Source organism: Antennarius striatus, chromosome 4, assembly GCF_040054535.1.
Source record: "Antennarius striatus isolate MH-2024 chromosome 4, ASM4005453v1, whole genome shotgun sequence".
In the NCBI taxonomy this organism is placed as follows: Eukaryota; Metazoa; Chordata; class Actinopteri; order Lophiiformes; family Antennariidae; genus Antennarius; species Antennarius striatus.
Genome location: NC_090779.1, coordinates 9,886,965 through 9,906,549, shown reverse-complemented (window position 1 = coordinate 9,906,549; position 19,585 = coordinate 9,886,965). Strand labels below are relative to the sequence as shown.

Here is a 19,585-nt window from a genome sequence, read left to right as displayed (position 1 = left end):
CCTAGAGCATAGCTATAAGGAGGAAAACATCGCAAATGCAAATTATGCTCACAACAGAGCACAGTAATCTATGTCACTAATTTATGCTGCTGTCACAGATATCTGCTGAACAATGTTTATTCCCTGAAGGGCAGCAGGAGAATGAGCAGTTTTACTCTGGCACTCCTGAGAGAGGAATACTAGATGAGAGACGGCGCAGAGACCGAACAGCGAGAGAGAATACATTATGGAAAGGAGAAATGTTTTGTAATCAGTATCGGTCAGTCAGAGAGAGAAGCCTGTGATCATTTGGAGAGCTATATGTCATAGTACTTCATTTCTGGGGATGTGCTACCTGTGCCAGTCTCTGTTGACTCTCAGCATCTCCTGGATGAACCAGGGCCTGATGGGCTTCATGGATCAGCATGGCTGAACCCTCCATCACATACTGGGCTGAGTCCAGCATTGCAGCTGCAGCCTGAGGCTCCCTGGTGCTGGCTGCCACTCCTCTGGCTGCTTGAGCCAATGTCCTCAAAGCCTGCGCTGTTTCCCTGGCAGCCACACCTGTGAGTGACCAGGCACACGTTGCAATGAAAGTAGATCATAAGCACAAAGGTAAATCAGGAAGCAAAGCTATCAATGTAATAACAGTGTCAGTAAATACAGCCTGTCATGAGCATGAAAGCAGCTAGTGTAATGGCTGTGGATGTTATACAGGTGTAATATTCCAGGAGTGTGATCTGAGTGATGGTTTGGAAAGGAATAAAAAAAAAAGACTTCAGGGAACTTCAGAGCCAAATATAAAATTCCTATTTAGAGTATAATGTCGGACCTGTAACTAAATCCTTCCCCGTGAGACACATTTGTGTTTGCAGACACATTAAGATATATGTGTATTTCTTGACTTTGCAAATCAGCTTGCCAGTCCACAAAGAAATAAATGTGATAATGAAAACTGTCATTGTTTATATAAATGACTTAATACAGTAAATATGACCCCTGCATGGGAGGTGCCCTTAAATTATTATACACAGTGCCGAGGAGAAAAGAAGCAAATTGCATCAAATTGCATTATCCAGCCAAGTGGAGCCATTTGCTGATGGAATGTTAAATCAAGTGAAAATAAGATTAATGAGCACAGAGCAGTACCCCGGGACACAGCACGAGGGGCTGTCTGTGAGCGTCCACTGATAGAAATGCTTTCCTCTATCTGTCTTCATCTCTACTCCCCAGAGATTCCCAGTTGAGCCAGAACTGACAGCAAGCAGCCGAGCCATACTGGACTCAGAGAGTTTAACTCAAAAACAATAGTGATGGCAGAAATGTAAGAGCTATAATTTCCTCTGTCTGCATTTCTTTACACTTCAACTTGACATAATCTAAAGGGTTGTAATATAAATACTCCTCAATGAAATGTCAGCTTTTAAAGTATGCTTCTTGACTTTGGAGCTTGAGACCTGCTCTCTGGACAGAACACTCTTTTTGCTTACCTGTGTAATGTTCATTGCCTTGTGCAGCACAAGTCAGCAACTGGGCCATGGAGGAGCCAACGGCCTTAGATGTACTTCCTAAATCCTGAGCACATTTCTCGAGCTGTGCAATCAAAGCAAATGAAACCACTGGAATCATAGTGATCTGACCATCATGACAGTATTCCTGCTGTGTTGTGTTTTAACTGAACTTCATCAGATGTTTGCTGTTTACTGACCGTTTCCCCTGGAAGAGGTTTGAGTTGGGCATCGATGACTGACATCTTGGCATCCTGAAGCTCACATTTGAGTGTTTGTACAGTTTTGAGTGCTGAATCGATCTCCAGAGGACCACAGGCTTCATGGGCCTTCAAATAACACACACACACACACACACCTCAGTGCTTGTCAATAACACTCGTACATCATGCAGTGTAGACTGGATTCCAGCTCACACGCTGAGTTTAAAGAAAGCAAAATCTTCACTGCTATCTGTTATGAAGGGATACCTTCTGGGTGGCGGTCCTGAGCTCGGCCAAGCAGGTAGCCAAGTTCTTTGCACACTGGCCCAGTTGCATCGCAGCAGCCTGATCAGCCACTGTTGGAACTGCTGACTTTGCAGATGTCACCATTTTACTTCCAGGCTGCGAAATGGTGACAGAAAAAGAACAGCATCGTGACAGAGCAGTTTGCCAATATTATGACAAAGACGGGTTGAGAATCTAACCTGTAAAAAGCTCTGGCTGGCCATGATGAGGGCAAGCTGGGCACCAAGTTCTTCAGGCTGGGCTTGGCTGCTCCTCATCCCCTGCACCAACTGGGGGATGCTATCGGCTACTGCCTGCATTACAAACCATCAAGAAGACATGTTTCACACATGAACAATTAAGATTTACGAAGAACACTTATCTTGTAATATACAATATGTATTTTAGGGTATGTGTTTTACCTTGCAGCTGTGCACGAGCTGTTGGTGTGAGACTGTATTCTTGTTGGATGCAGCAGCATTTTGAGCTGCTGCAATGGTCTGAGTAGCAGCGGCTGCTGCCTGCTTTGCAGCTATCTGTTCAGGTAATACAAATAAAAAAATATTAAGATGAAGTGTGGCGTCTGAGTGAAACCAAAATTATTTTTCTCTGTGAAATATTAAACTCTGATTTTCTGCAGTTATCAAACTGAAAGAAGTCACAAAGCAAAGGTTTAATAAGACGGGTGAGGGAAATGGGTGGGATTGTACTGCTGAGTCTATTTCATGAGATCATCAACATTGCTTTGTTTGCAATGCTTGTTACACGTCCAAAAACTGAAACACTAAAAATATACTGCTGAGGTCACACAGAAGACTGACGGGATTGAAAACAGAGAGGGACGAAATTCCTCTTTGATTGGATGAGAAGGGGAAAATAAAAAAGAAACCCAGAAAGTCAGGATGAATAATATCATTATACTCAGAGATGATCAAAAGAGATCGAGCTACATGTGGGATTAACATGACAAGCAGGAGAAGCATTTCTTACATGTGGTACGACACAATATACACGACTGTATGTGCCCAGCTGCACAGCAACTGAATGATGGGAGATAACAGATGAGGTTCAAGGCATCTTGAAGGGCCTAAAAGTGCTAGATAATTGCCACATGCAGACTTGTAGATTCATGACACTTTGGCTTTCATAGGCTTACGTGTTTCACTGAAGGAGGCGATCATTAGCACCATTACTGTGACCATCTGATACAAAGAGGCTGACTGAGACGTATGTCTGATACAGAGTGGATTTCAGCCCTGGGTAATGCATAGTTTATGTGCTAGGGAAATTGAACACTAGGTGCTTTGGAGCAGAGAGGGGCTAGTCATTAGGGGCAAACTGATACCAAAGGCTTAGCACAGATGTTTACATTCAGATTGTTCACTCATAGAACTAATGGGATTGAAAGTTCATTGTGACAGGAAAGAAAGATATAAGACAGGGGAAAAAAAAATACGCAAACAGGCCGTGTTTATACAAATGACCGCTGAGGTACACTTTTCCATTTTTTTGTGTTTTTTTTGGGGGGGGCAATGTTTTAACAATATTTAAATTACGGGGATGACAGAAGTGTTTGCAATGAAAAACAATGAGAAGCCTTTCACTCAGAGATGGTAGCGCTCGTGATTCACCTCCAGCCTGTTGACCAGTTTTTTCTTTATGGCATTCTGAGCTGCAGCATTGGTGGCAACACGGAGCCCCTCAGCCGCCTCTCTGAGCCTCTGCTGCTGGTCCTCGTTCTCTGGGTAGGCAGCTGCCCCCTGCACGAACACACACACACACGGCCGTGACCCATGAATGCTTTACATAACAATAGCTACGTTCCCAGCTGTGGCAGTTGAACAACTTCTACACACAAACATCTTGCTATAATGCAAGGAGGCATTTCACATCATCTGCCTTCTGACAGTTTCCAAGGAAACCGTGAACACTATATCCACGCTTTCTCAGTGATGTGGTGATTAATGTGTCGCAGATCAAAAACATCTAATGTCCCACAAGTAGCATTTCACTTACTTGGGTAATTCATACTAATAATTTCCTGCCCGACAGTGTCAAGGGTTTATTAAGAGACACAGATGCTGTATTCTCTATTTTCTGATGTGATGCTGGTAGCGAGTGCATGCAGCAAAGCCACCATGTGTGTTCTATTGAATTAAAGGGTTTCAGTTCAGTTTCTCTTTTTGAACGCATTCATCATGATATTGGACATGCAAGAACATTATGGCAGCATTATAAAACATGCTTTTAATAGCTATTGTTCAAAACGATTAAAGCAGCAGGGCAAAACTAATGAGAAATGTTTTCCTGTTTTAGGGAACAACTTATTAATTTGCAGGAAAATCAGCCAAATTAAGTTTAATTAGTGTGGTAATTATGTTACTAGTTAAACATGAATAATGAATCATGTTAAACTGCTCCCCTCTTACCTTAGCGGCCTCCACCATCCGAGCCGTAGCATCAGCCAAGAGTTTGGCTGCAGCCAGCAGCTTCTTAGAGTTGTCAACATCAACTTCAGCCTCGGCATCGGATCTCATAGCATTGACCAAGTCAGAAGTGGCCTGGGCTAGCACCCTTGCTTGTCGCACCATCTCACCTGTTCACACATACACACACCATATGAAAAATCCAGAATTGGATGACTGACAAGGACACAAAGACAAGCCCGCATTACAGATGAAATCCATATCGGGGCGTCAAGCTGATTTGTCCATTTACACTTGTTTTGCGTCGAGAATTGTCTACTTGTTTGGAATATACTCTTGTACTTTCGTGCAATTTTATCAGCAAGACCACAAACCCATTTCTGTAAAAGCAGTCAATTATTCGTAACAAATTATACTTTTTTTTCAAAATTAAATTATCCATGGTGCTTAATGAATATTCTATTATGAATTACACCATAAATATGACTTTTAGGATGATTTATATTACAGGTTTATTATCACCGATGCTTTAATATGTAAAAAATATTTGGGTGATTTTAAATGCTGCAATTAAGAAAAAATGAGCAATGAATATAACGTAGGAGAAAATGGGAATACTCCGATAAACTGTGCTTGATAAAAATATATTTTGTATATTATCTTATGAGTAATACATATTTTCTGGCTATTTTGCAGTCTGACAGCCAATGCTGGTGTGTATTTTTACTCCATCCAGTAATATGAATGGTTATAACTTCATCAACTGCTGGAAAATCCTTCAAATGAATGACTCAACACAGTCATGGTATAACAGTGTTAGTATGACCAGAATTATAAACAGTACAATTCAGCAGCATGTTATTAATGTAGTGGGGTGAAACATCTGACAGCTGACAAATGAACGTAATGTGTGTCATCATGCCATCCGACCTGAGTGCATAGATATTTCTAGAAGCATCCTCATCTTGCAGAGACACATTGCAGCTTTCACCTTCAAAACTTTTAATAGTTGGAGGTTTCCTGGGAGTCACATTTTTCTCATATAAGTCTTTGTGATGTATGTAACATCTCCCCACACACACTATAAAAATCTGTGTTTTCCGAACACCCACCTTCAGCTCAGAATAACTGACATCTGGGCACTTCACAACCTACAGCCAGTAGCCTCGGGAATCCATCGGTACGGACACAATAAGCAGGGTGAATTAGAATCACTGGTTGGGACTATTGCTGCGTAGTTTCTTTTCTCTCCTTGTTGATTTATAGAAGGTAAAAAAATTGTCCTTCCAAAAATGTCCAGGTCATGTGTTTCCTTTTAAGTTTCAAAGCCTCCCTGATGCTGATTGAGAACAGACTGAAAGCTCTGTAGTGGTTTTGGATGACATATTTTCTGCAGCCCCTGGAGAATTGGCTGGGTTTGGAAATTCTTCAGCCTCACGGCTCAAACCATAATAAATAGTCTGAGCTTTGAAATGTTTCAACCGGTTTTTTTAGATCGCTGAACAGGGACGCAAATCCGAACAATATCTCAAGGCCTTGTAACGTGGCCAAAACACACAAGAACAAGTCCAGTGAAAGCAGGTATTCATTACCGTTTAGCTCATTTGTGAAGTTCAATCAGAGTAAACGGATAAACTGGAGAGACACAAAAGCACTTCTTTTTGCACTCACCGGCGTCACCCATGGACGTAAAAATGTTTTCTGTCACGTTCATGATCGTGTCTGTGGCCTGGTCGTAACGGCCGATGGGCTCTCCACAGCTGGCGTAGTGGCGGACGTGCAGCAGCAGGTCGCTGAGGGCCTGGCTCACCACGCCAGCTGCCGCCCCGACCTGCTTCAGCAGCTCGCCGTCATCGCTAGCCGAGCGACAAGCTTTGACGCATGTTTCCACCGAGCGGTCCACCAGCTTCCCGGCCTCGACAAGCTGCTCCTGACACACTGGAGAGCTGATGGTTGGGCTCACCACCTGCACCACAAAGTCACATGTAAGAACAAATGTAATAAGCAATAAAAAGGTTAAATTAACAGAATTATGACACTGAGAGGTTATGGATAGTGCTTGAGAACTTGTGCATGGTGAAAGTATTCTGGTTGTGGGCTTTCTTCTGTGCTGCTATGACCTTTACCTGCTTCTATTCCGAGATGAACAAGTCTGAGATCGGTACCTTGGTGCAGGCCACCAGCTGCGAGGTGGACAGGGCGCACTGAGTGGCAGCTGCAATCACGCGATTCTGCAATATGGTGTCCTCGGCCACCTGGGCCACGTTCTTGGCCTTCAGGACTAACATCGCAGCTGCATTGGCCACTGCTTTAGCCAGATTCATCAGGGTGTCCTGCAACATATAAATCAATGTCCTTCACTGAAACTCAGCACAGCTGTGCACATGTGACTGAGGGGACCAGGACAATGAACGCTTGTGGCCTAGCTTGCATCGTGTTAATAGAAGACATTTGATGTACAAAGAACACTATAACAGCATCATAGAGATGATAATTTTTTATATATTACAAGAATATGAACATGAGACTTTTCCAGCACACTACTCTCCTATCAAAGCTATGATGGAAGAATAGATTTGTAGGTAGAAGGAAAGTGAAAGAGATACTGAAGGCCACGGATTGTTTTAACAACAGCCGGAGACAGTGTGTTGCTGTTTTACTACTAAAAACTCCCCTCTTGCCTATAAAAATCCATAAATCTGTGTGTGTCTTTCTGTTTAGCCTGCAATGTCATAGAAACAGTGAGTGGGCTTTGTCCAACCTGGAACTTCTCATCTGTCTCGCCCTCCCCCATGTGACGAAGCAGGTCCCCGCTGGCCTGTCCGATGCTTCCTGCTGCAGTCAGCACTGTCTGCCTGGGCTGTGCAAGGATGACATCACTGCAATCATTACACTGGACTGGATTGTTCGCACACAGGCCCCCCGTTAATTATCTAACAGACTTCTGGGTCAAAAATAATCTTCGATAGGATACCGATAAGAACAAAAGCGTGTAGTTCAGTACTGCTCGGTGACTGGCAGGATTACCGTAAAGAATGAATCAGTCTAATTATGAGAGGACTCCTCACCTCGGCGGCTGCGGGCTCAACGGATCGGAGAAGATCCGACACAGCACCTGCCAACATCCTGGCAGCACCCATGAGCTTATGCCCACTGCCCACTTCATCGTCTATTAACGCTGCAAGCAGCTTGACACCCTTGGACATTTCTGTGAGGTTGGAGGAGATGGTGGTGATGGCGCAGCCCACCGCTGTGTAGTCTGTTTCCGTGGGTTCACCTGTAGAGAGTGGAACAGCATCGTCACAAACAATTTCTACCGCCGCATTGATTTAGCTCATCCACGGGACAGCTTGCGTATCCTGAAGTGACACACACATCAGTGTCGATGTCATTATTAGAGTTCATTTGAAATGGTTCCACAGAGATGAGCGTGTTAGTGGAGCAGGAGACCGTGAAGATGAAAGACTTTGTTTTAGTTAATGGGGGGTATGAGTGCCACAAAACAGATGGCAAGGTAAGATTAAACCCCTGCAAAAGGTTGGCAGGAACTTGACTGGAGTTGATCCAAGAAACAAGAGGAGCAAAAAGAGACAGTGCCGCTAAGCTGGGACAACAAGATCAGAATTTATTTAAGTCTACATTTATATATTAATATGAAAAATCAGGTGAGAACACCATTTTTTAAAAGATCCATTATTAAAAATCTGTGAGTGCTTCACACTGGCAGGAAAGCATCTTCATCGATTCCCACCTCGTATTTTAAAACTGCAATGATAAGCAGTATTCTTAACAACAAGACGATTTCCTATGAACATTTTTAAGCACAAGCTTCATAAACTACTTTAACCCCCCCCCCCCCCACACACACACCCACCTGCCCCACCCCACCGACACTCTTCTCCTTGGCACTCACCTGCAGTAAGATTGACTACAGATGCTGTTCCAGCTGTGATGGCATCAACTTGAGAGTGGATTTCATGTTTGGATTCATCCACTTTATTCTGAACCCAAGCCCTAGATGCCTTTTTGTGGAGGAGGAAAAGGAGAGCTATTGGCTTTCATCACAGTGGGTGATTTTCAACTCATATAAACTTGCTCATGCAGGATTAAAGGACTAGGCTACGCAACACCTACAGCTATGGAAACACTCCAGCATTAAGTACAGCTTCCATATTTACACATAGCTCCAATATGCAGCATTTTCATGTGAAGTAAATGCTTAATTCTGTCAGTCTGCGCTTTGCAAAACTAGAGGGTAGAATATTAGAGAGTCCATTCATGGTTAAAAGAATAGAACTCAAAGACTTGCTATATTTAATGGGGTGTGGAGGAGTATTGTATCTGACTGGCTACCCTGAAGCTATCCTAAAATATTTTATTAACCATGCAATAAATAGAAAGGAGACTTACCAAGTCATGACCCAGAGGAGGTGGATTATCTACATATCCCAGGTCAGCCTGAGCCTGCTGCACAGCCTGCATGCTGCTGTTGATAGTACCCATCAGGGCCTGCTGGGCCAGACTCTAACAGTTGCAACAACAGAAACACACATTGTGTAAATTCTTCACTGAAATCTACGATTGATCGTGTGGACTACAAGCAATATAGAACGGATTTGCATGGAAAATGTGACAACGATCTCAACACTGTGTAGTGATTTGAAAAACAAAACAAAACAGAGAATCCAGCAGAAACATTTTTGAGGGCAGTATGTGTGAAAAGCCCTTGTTGCTGGATTGTGTTAATTTTGTCGTCTTTGTTGAATTTTAATACATGAGACTGGCTTCCACCTTGGTCTCTCTTGTAAAATGATTTTTTAATCTCAGTGAGACTGTCTGATTAAAACAGGTCAAACTGAAATTAAGATGAGTGTGGTGGTCGATGGACATCACCTCCTCAGTCATTGAGTGTAGTTCACCTGAAGCACGAAGGTCAAGCCATCACAAAAATATCACACTGATATTTGGAAGAAAAGAAGTGTTCCGTTTGTTGAGTTTAAAAATGAGGTGTCAGTGCTCATAATGTGCACTGACACCTGCTAGTAATATCATATTCTCTATTACCTAACAAAGATGTCAGTTTGTGTGCATCACAGATTTCATCCATCTATACACACACTGTATGTTTATGTGTGCGACAGCGTTTAGAACGTGTTATGCTATATCCTGGCTATTTGTGCATTTTTATTTGTTGCCCATTGTTTGTATTACTATATTACTACAATCTACCTTCAGATTTTTGTTTGACATCCAGCATATTAAAAACATAGATGAGACAATGATCAGATGATGTGAATCGTTGCCATACTGTGATGACATAGAGTTTATACATAAGACAGAATCAGCTTGCATTGAAGACGCTCCTACCAGCGGGGGCATGTGTCCCCTGTGCATCTGTCCTGTGGTGATTTGCTGCTGCGCCGATGGCATCGTCCCTACATTGAAGGTGTCAGGGCCACCGACAGAGCCGGACCGAATTATTCCCGGGAGCGCTACAGAGCCATGCTCCACACGACCCACTCGGTTGAACTGCTGCTGCAGAATTGTGGACCTTAAATAGGAGAAAAGAGAAACAATGTGGATATTGAATTACGTGCATTCCCATTTCACATGTTGTATCTCTGCCAATACTGTCTGTATTGTTGCACCCAGGGCGAAGCACACACTAGTAGTACTTTGCATTGTTCTGCCAAATTTAATAGTCTACCTAATTCTTTAATCCAGGAAACCTACTCCAAGCTCTTGGAATCCTGTTTGTCATCAGCAGTTTCAGAGTTGTTGCATAAGGTATGATTTAGCATAAAAAGGGAATCTGGATCAATTTTCCACCTCTTTCTAGCTCTACCTTTCTCACTGATATGACATCCATTTCATCAACAAATATGGTGGTATAAAGCTGTGTCCCTATTCTTCTCTGTTGACGCAAAGAAAAAGGAATCAGATTCTGCCTCGGCTAAAATCTTCTTTGTTCTAAGAATCAAAATCATAACAAAGTCTCTTAAATCTTGAGAGATACAGTATGTTGCAGACACGGTTGACCACATGTCCTCCTTCAAGAAGAGAAACAATATCTGCATTGATCATCAGATCAGTTAAAGATCTTTAAGTCCCATGGTTTTAAGACTGATGGTGTAATTACTTTTCTTAGTTGTGTTTCATCTTTGAATTCTGACAACTATAATTGGGGAAAACATAACTGCTAGGACTTCAGAATTTTAAAAAATAATGATCATGCTTAACTATTTTCACTCTGATCTGGCATCGTCAGAATAAAATACCAAGCAGAAAAATGTCTCTTTTCCTGCTGAGCTCGACAGATGCTGCAGGCTCCAATTGTTAATTGTGGCTTGTTTTGAGAGGTAGCAATTATGTTTTTGTGCTTACAATCACAACATGAGGTGAGTGGACCATAAGCAGTGGGAAAACGATGCCCTATTCTGCTGTTGGTTTCACCAACAGCCATTTGGATCTACAGTCACAAAAAATGTCTGAGCACTGGAACAACAGCATTACTCTGATTCTCATCAGTTAACAAGCTAGGCCGGGAAGGTTAAGACTCGTTTGATGGAATCACTTAATAAAATAGCTTCCAGTGAAATGTTATATAATCTTTTCCAATGCCTCAACTTCCAAATAACGCAGCTTTCTTTTGAGAAAATTAGAGGATAATTTAGCGGCATTACCCTGAGGCCATTTTTCTGTATTTTGTATTTAAAAAAAATCCTCAGAGGCAATTCAACAAATACTGAGAATAAAGTCCTGAGAATAAAGAATAAAGTCAGTTTTACAATTCCTTGTGAATTGAATTCTGACATTACCTCTGGTGGGGTTACAGTGCAGAATGTAATAAGATACACAATTAAATATGATCAAGAACACCTAGACAGGAATGGTCAGCACGCTGTATAAATGATGCATGAGTATTACTCACTTCTTAGGTGAAACTGATTCTTCTAGCATGGTGGATTCCTCATCTCCCTCGAGGCCAAAACGATCCTTACTCTGCTTCTGTCAAAAGAAAGCAACAGTCAGTGAGCAATGCAGGCTTAATATAATGATAATTAATTTTATATTTTTATATTTACCTTCTTTAGAATAATGTCGATATATCCTGCAATAAGTTGGGATATCTGTTCTCCCTCTGTAGTCTGGACGGAGTAGTAACTCTCCTGGTACTCTCCAAAATCCTTGGGGAAGCATTGAACAGCAGAGCTTTAGCACAAAGTGTTTTACCGTCTATCTTTTCTTTCTTTTTCTTTCCCTCTACACCTATTCATGCAAACCCACTAAAAAGTATGACGTAGTCTGAGATAATATGAGAAAAATAGTGAGATTAATCTCTTGGCAAGACCTTCATTATTTCTGCCCTCAATAAACTAAAAAACTGGAGCACCGTATTCCCTAACAGAACTGACTAAAAATTGACTACAGTCAATATAAAATTGAATGTGAAACATTCCTCAAAATTGCAAGGGTAAATCAATGGGGTGAAATACACAGTGAATATTTCTAAAATATGAACTTTAGACAACTGCTCCTCCAGCATGGGAGGAAACAGTCCTGATGTCAATACCTGATACAGAAAATTAAAAAACAAAAATTCTCCTTCATCCACCATCATTCTATCGTTACCTGAGGTGAAAATATTCAGTCTAATTGTCCAATTGATTAATAATTTATGCCAACAAGAAAAGTGGAAAATGCTGAATATGTGACAGAGTTGTGTAAATCACACTATGGAATAATATAATACATGCAGTATTAAGAGTGTGCAACATTTGACTCTTTAAGCAGAACAATGACTTCATGTGGACACACAGTACCAGGGTGAAGCTCTTGGGGGAGGCAGCCCATCTCTTGACTGTTGTCAGAGGCCACTCCTGCACCACATCCTTCGTCTTCTCATCCACTCGCATCACTGACTCTTTGGTTATCCCCAGCAGCCGCGGGACCAGCTTATTTTTACCCTTCATCTTTTCCTGTCGTGTAGGGAAGCATCAGGCAGCGTTTATCTCAGTGCTAAACACCTACACAAATGATTCATTCAAGGAGTGAATGCAAAATCCCCGAGCCCTTTCTCTGGCGCTGCTGTAATGTACTTGTTCTGTGAATAGTTTGAGAGGAGGAAGAACAGAAGAGACAGCTGTGAACTGACCCAGTAATGTTCAGGATTGTTTAACTTCTGCTTTATAGAACAGGGTCTCCACAGGATTTGGTCCCTGTGAGCACGCCAGTGTGACGCTTCCACCAGCTCTCTGCCTGACCAGCTCCAGCGCTCTCCACTCCCTGCCCACTGAAAATCTATTACAGCTCACTTCAGAGCCAGCACTTGGTTCCCCTCCAGGGTTGCAAAGGATGACACAAAAATTAGCAGCTTGTAAAGATGGGGGAGTTCAAAATAAGTACATTTTATGCCTCAGGGCCATTGCTTTTTTGTTTGTTTTTATCACTGGATCATATTGGACAGCTGTGAGAAACACACAGAGTCCAGTCATCAACATAGATCCAAGGTTCAGGACACTTAATAAAAAGGACAGATAACATTATTCCATTGTTCAAGAAATTCAAGTGAAGGTTATTAAAAACTTCTTTTGTTTTCAGATACAATACTTTATAATTATCAAACAGGAAGTTTTCAATTCTAATCTTAAGTTTGACATTCTAATATGAAGTGGGCATTTAATGTATTCAATTACGTATTTTTAAAAGCTTTACCTTGGTTGTGAAAAATCAGCCTGTGACAAAAGACTACAATAAAAGGGATGGTGTGCTACATTGGCGCACACCTGCATGCATGCCTCCAACAACACACACACACACACACACACACGCACACACACACACACACACACACACACACACACACACACACACACACACACACACACACACACACACACACACACACATACAGGCTTATTTATTTTGCATGTATTATTTTCCATATCTGTGAAGTTTACAACAACAGAAGGCTTACCAAACCCAGAAACCTGCAGTGATTAAAGACTGACAGATGAGAAAGGCAGGCTTATAGTGAAGTCTCAGATGTGCCTCAACAAAGCCAGGTCTGTGCCTTCGCCTTTGCCTAGCATCAAGAGGTGAGTGCAGCTGGAGTGAATTATTTAGCAGAATCCTGAAATCTCCATCACTACATCTACTCATCGAACGCTGACAGCGTTCGTGCGCTTACATTCACAGTATACGCACTCTGCCATTTACACACATGCCGGTACACAAAGACGATCTGAACCTTGGAAGCTGCTTTAATGGTGAGGCCAAATATTCCATTTATCATCCATTAAGACCCCAGCAGACCACTGAGTCCATCCGCTCCCTTTTTTTCCACTCCTTCCTGCAACTCTGCAGCCAGATGGGCTGCATTTAGAGAGTTAATACCTATTGGTATTTTGCTTGTCACATTCCCGTTTCACTATTGTGTTGGTCAAAGCAGAGATGAAAGGTATTTCTACTGTCAGAAATATTTCTCAGCACTGAATGTGTTGCTGCATCACCAATTCCACTCTGATGCTTTAGATTTGCTGTGATAATGTAGATTTGTTGTATTACTTGTATAAAATATGGTCAGACTTATGGGGAAACATGAAGATTATCTATTACTGCTTTTATTAAGTTTGTCATGAACGTCTATTTAAAGATCTCATGAAAGATGCAAACAATGACTGGAAGCAAATGATCTTTTGTTAAAAATCTGTATGCAAGACATTTGTGAGCATTCTGTTTCACTGTGAATTTGCACTTTTCTTGTATTTACCTTCACAAGGAAGAAGGACACTCCATATGTCTGCAGGGACCTGGCCAGCTTCACATACTTCACTTTTGCCTCAATCTCAGTCATCTCTCCACAGTTTTTGTGCTCCTAGACAAATTACAATCCAATTTCAACCACCACGGAACAATCACCACATATGTTACGTGTTAGATTACACATTCAACATGCTTCTAATTTTGTCAGTTTATGTCTATAATTCCCATGAGTCTCAAACACAATTTTTTTCTTTACATGCAACACATGTGCGATGTAATGTACATACTTGGAATATTTTCTTCTCTGACCCTCTCTGCTTGATGTACTCTTTTGGTAGGAACTCCTTCAGGCTGGGGAGGTAAATCACATTTTTACATGGTTACTCATTTGAGTGCATGCATTTCCTTTTCTGTTAACATGCCTCAACGTATGAGGTCATTTCTGACCTCCTGCCTAGATATCAGAAAAACAGTTGTAACAGCTGACATCGCACCGAGCTTTCCATGGGAGGAAATCCCTGAAGCAACAGTCTATGTTCAGCTCGCAGATAACCACTGGACATGCACAGCTGTTCGCCGAACGTGTGAAATCATGAATGTTGGTGCATATGAAGTTAGGAAAGGCTCACTCAAGGAATCCGGGCTTGTGTTTGTGCTCCACATGGGGTCCGAACTGGATCTGAGCCTGGATCCCTGCGAACTCACAGGCTTTATCAAAGGAGACAGGGTGGGATCCATTCAATATATCATCCCTAGCCTGAAGGAGACATGATGAGAGGGAGGGGGTTGCATGAGAAGCAGAAACAAGCATCCATGAACAGGATAGAATTACAAAAAGCACAAGAATTATGCAACAAAAATGACCCAACAGAACTTCATAATGAACACTTGCCTTGAGAGGAGATATATTAATGTATTTCTAGAAAAGGAGACCTTATCTAAAACTCATGTGCACTGGGAAGCCACACTTTTTTCAACCATTCTTTAAGCAGGAAGTCCCTTGAAATTAAATGGATTGTTCTGGGGAGGGCAAATAGAATTTGCTTGTGACAATAATCATTATTCTGCCTGCTTTCAAATGGAGAAGGTCCAACATTTTGTTATCAGAGTCCATTATGTGCTATTAAAAAGGAAAATACATTAGAGAAGTACATCAATCAATTTGCAATACCATTTGCATCATGGAACGGCCTCAATATGTTGGTAAGAAATCCAAAAAAAGGCTTAAGAACATTTTTTGCGGCGCCAAGACATCACTTATGTTTGAACACATCTTTAGGGAGGCTGTCCAAATTATTTTAACCATTTAGATAGATGCAGAGGGCGAAGCCTCTGTAGACATCTTTCAAATAGCTGTCAGTATGTGCTGTTTTCTCCAGGGACGGTCATCTCCACCCCCACCCCCCCACCTCTCTCTACATCTTCTCCCTCTCTCTAGTTGACTGCAGCAAAATTAATGGCTCCAAATGCTGAGAGTTCTTGCCTACAGTGAGGAAGGCTCCATCCGTGCTTTTAGCGTTCGCATATTCATGCTCATTCTTATGTCCCATTACATCAATGAAAGACCAAGCAGCAGCTTGCCACTGTGATGAGTCAACAATCTCTTTCACTCACATTCAAGCCTTTTTTTTCCTGTGTAAGTCACAGCGCAGCACATAAGCTCAAACCAAATACAAGGCAACACTCTAAAATTAGCCTTTGCACATGCCACCCGAGCTGCCACAATTGTTCACGAGATGATCTTGAGGAGGAAGCGTTGCTCGGTGGGTGCAGGTTGTTTTAAGAGTACAATAACTTCACATTTAGAAAATATTTATATGTGACGGTCATACAGGCACCAGTGCTGCTATAAGGCGAATACAGTTTGCCTAAAATATGTTGTGTTTGTGTGTCCTGCTGTTCTGTGCCTCTGTCCATCCCTGCTTTTCTTCTGCAGATGTAAATAACATGATTGGTTACTACCCGTACAGGCAGGTTGATTACATCACTTTCATATTCTATATTAAGACATAGAGTACTATTGAGACCCATTTGCATTTAAACGTTAGTGTAAATGCACACCGGTATGATATTATCTTGTCTTAGAAATATCTTATTTCAAGGCTGTCTTAGGAGGTTCAGAGTCTGAGCACGATAAGCAAGGATGCTGGTGGATGTAAACAATTTATCCCAGTTTTAAAAATGCAAACTCTAAATGTTAAATAATGTAATGATAAAATACCCAAGAAAATTAAAGTGAAACTATAATAACAGTAATGCAAAGAATGCATCTCAAGGCTTGCTGCACATTTTCCATTACTGCTAATGAAGTAAAGGAGTCAATATGGAAGATGCTACAGTGGTAAAGAAGACCAAATAAAATAAGTTCATCCTCAATTGCTTAGCTAACTCCACAGGTCCAGAAACGATGGTCTTATGTTTAGCAGGAGGATGGGTGGATGCATATCTAATTTATCAGCGCCGGTGTTGGACTGTAGAGAAAACTTAAGGCTTTCACAGACAGAATAGGCCTCATACTGGACTGTAACAGTGAGTGAGATGTGCCAGGTCATGATGGCTGAACACCAATAGTAATTGGAATAAAACACTCAGCTGAATCAGCATTTGCTGCAGAGTGAGATTTAACGATGCGATGCTCTTTGCTGTGCTTACATTACATTACTCAGTTGACTGCTAACATTGAATTAATAATTGGCTGAGTCACAGACGGTCGCAATAATTCTGCCAAGACTGTCAACAGAACAGAGCCATCGAGGACAGGCCTTCAATTTTTATTGGCGGATATGGAGAGAGATATAGGCGCTGGTTGTGGAATGTTTAAATACAGAGCTGCATTAGTGGAAGTGAAGCACAAGACATCAGAAGCTTTGACACACACAGCCTGAAGCTGCAACACAGAAGTCAACCAATCCGCAGTGCACAGTGCATAATAGAGGCTTAAAAATAACCAGGGACATAGCTACACAATATCATCTCCAACTGCACACAGCAACCGATTAGGATGGTTGATAATTAATGGAAGAGAAAAGGATTATTGGACAGAATCATCACCTTGGCAACATGTAAGGAAAACAAGTATTACGTGTTAAAAAAAGAGGAAATGGAGGGTATCATGGGGACGCAGCTAGAAAAATCAACATAATTGACCTGGCCTTGGTTCAAATGCTGTAATCAGCCAGTACCTCTTTTCCACTTCTCATTTTTCAATGAGCAGAAATATGCATTTTCATATATTTGTAAACTTCCATCGTGAGCTCATGGAGAACTGTTGCTAAAAAACATCATAATGTAATGAGGTTATAATCTGTAGGACAACAGGTAATGCTTTAATTTTATTACATAACACATTTACTGTTTCACAGATTGTTCTTTCTTTGATCCAGGAGTCACGGTACAAAATGTACACTTCCAGAATAAAATAAAAGTGAGCAAAAAAAATATAAGCAAAACAGCAGGAGATAGTGGATGATGCTTCTGCTACAGAGGTTTATCCCCTGCCTAGAAAAAATACATCACAGAGGGAGTGGCAAAGAAGCAAAGTGGATTAGTCTGTTACTGGCAGACGCCCCATTGTGTGTGTGTGTGTGTGTGTGTTTGTGTGTGTGTGTGTGTGAGAGAGAGAGAGAGAGAGAGAGAGAGAGAGAGAGAGAGAGAGAGAGAGAGAGAGAGAGAGAGAGAGAGAGAGAGAGAGAGAGAGAGAGAGAGGTTTGAAATCAAGGAAGTGTCAAATCATAAATTAACATTTTAGATCATTGCTGAATTACAGGGATGCTCAGCAATAGAAGTACAAACAATAACACCATTATCTGCAACGTCTGAATTTAATTGTTCAATGCTGATGAGTTTTCGAGAACTAATGGGATTGTAACAAGTAAAAAGAAGGAATAAAAAGAAAGACAACAGAAAAAGTGAATAAGGATCGTGTGGCAGGTTCCACTCAGCTAAAAATCTCTCCCAGGGATCAGTTTGGCATTTTTATCACAGTGACAAATTGGAGGCACAGCCGTGTGAGGAGTGTCTGTGATCTGCCTGTGCAACAATCTGAGTGTTTGTCAGAGGGAGGTTGAAGGAAAGATAAATGAGGAAGGGCAAAAGAGAGGCAAAGGGAGGTGGGAGTATGGGGCGGGGTTGTTGCTGTGAGAGGAAATATGATTCTGTTTAGAGAGGAGAGCATGACATGCACTGTGGACTATAATGTGTGCCAGGGTTACAGTGTGTGGATGTGCTCGATTATGTCAGACTGTGTAGGAGATGGTGAGGGAGTGGAGACAGGCGAACTGGAAGGGAAGGAAATGGAGGGTAAGACAAAGTGAGGGCAAAAACAGGAACAGACAGAGGGGAGGAGAACAGCAGGAAAAGACTAGGCGGGTTGATGGGTGGAGGCATTCTATCAATGGATTTAGGAACCCAGCAGCAGCTTTTATCAAGGTTTTATACAAGAGAGCAATAGGGAATGCTACATGACCTGAAGTGAGTGCACCGGTGTGTACAGTGAGCAAACTATGGGCAGTATTCAACTGGACTCAGCTGAACCCCCCCAGGGAACTCCCAAGTGACACAAATCCTTCAATTTACAACACAGGTAGAGCTCACACACACACACGCACACACACACACACACACACACACACACACACACACACACACACACACACACACACACACACACACAAAGAGTGACAGAGAGCAAAAAAAATAGACATGGGCTCATCCAGACATATCTCCAAAAAGCTAAACCATAAACTATTTCTTTTCCAGAACTGATGCTGACTCTTGGGGAACTCAGACAATACCAACATGACTCACTGTCACTGAAAGCTCAAACAACTATCACACCATACAGTACTATATGAGGGTCCAATCCCACTGAATCACGGTTTTGTTGGTCTGGTAAAACTTTTGCTGTGCTGTCAGTACTGTACTGTTTTGAAGGACAAGGACTAAATATATGTCAAATAACACTATGAATAGAGGGGTGTAAATTAGCACAGAATAAATATGTAATATTGAGTTTTACTGGTGTTTCCTGGTGTCCGTGCAAACACAATAACACTCCTTGACTACCAGTCCCACCATAGAATAAATCTCCTAATTCTAAAATGATCCCGGCAGGGTTTTTGTGTGTGTGTGTGTGTGTGTGGGGGGGAGTAATTCTAGTTTAACTAAAACAAATACTACAAATGTATGGTAATGTTATGTTTGTGTACTGCACGATACAGACAAGGAAAATATGTCAATGTCTCGTTTGGAGTTTATTGCTAAGAACTCCACAAGCGTTACATAAATGCAAGTCTTTATACCAGCAGCAAAACTTTATCTCCATGCGCAAGTATGTCCAATGTTGTGCCCATTGTTGTGTTGATGTACAGTTTGAATCAAGACAAACATTGTCTGCACGCGTTTAAAAAAAAACAAAAAA

At 41.7% G+C, this 19,585-nt stretch overlaps 1 protein-coding gene across 3 annotated transcripts in view; it reads right to left on the bottom strand.

Annotated features, from left to right (window-relative positions):
* tln2b (talin 2b) overlaps positions 1–19,585 on the bottom strand; it is an 89,368-nt gene that overhangs the window by 36,271 nt on the left and 33,512 nt on the right. For all 3 annotated transcript variants that reach the window (XM_068312408.1, XM_068312410.1, XM_068312409.1), the window contains exons 7-27: positions 14,796–14,923; positions 14,454–14,517; positions 14,174–14,278; positions 12,225–12,380; positions 11,487–11,588; positions 11,333–11,409; positions 9,769–9,952; positions 8,812–8,925; positions 8,315–8,423; positions 7,470–7,678; positions 7,163–7,261; positions 6,567–6,734; positions 6,073–6,367; positions 4,405–4,571; positions 3,607–3,735; positions 2,398–2,511; positions 2,176–2,289; positions 1,958–2,092; positions 1,688–1,816; positions 1,470–1,572; positions 335–543 (exon numbers count right to left, since the gene is read on the bottom strand). In XM_068312408.1, coding sequence (XP_068168509.1) covers positions 335–543; positions 1,470–1,572; positions 1,688–1,816; positions 1,958–2,092; positions 2,176–2,289; positions 2,398–2,511; positions 3,607–3,735; positions 4,405–4,571; positions 6,073–6,367; positions 6,567–6,734; positions 7,163–7,261; positions 7,470–7,678; positions 8,315–8,423; positions 8,812–8,925; positions 9,769–9,952; positions 11,333–11,409; positions 11,487–11,588; positions 12,225–12,380; positions 14,174–14,278; positions 14,454–14,517; positions 14,796–14,923 — 2,910 coding nt within the window. The remainder of the gene's footprint in view (positions 1–334; positions 544–1,469; positions 1,573–1,687; positions 1,817–1,957; positions 2,093–2,175; positions 2,290–2,397; positions 2,512–3,606; positions 3,736–4,404; positions 4,572–6,072; positions 6,368–6,566; positions 6,735–7,162; positions 7,262–7,469; positions 7,679–8,314; positions 8,424–8,811; positions 8,926–9,768; positions 9,953–11,332; positions 11,410–11,486; positions 11,589–12,224; positions 12,381–14,173; positions 14,279–14,453; positions 14,518–14,795; positions 14,924–19,585) is intronic.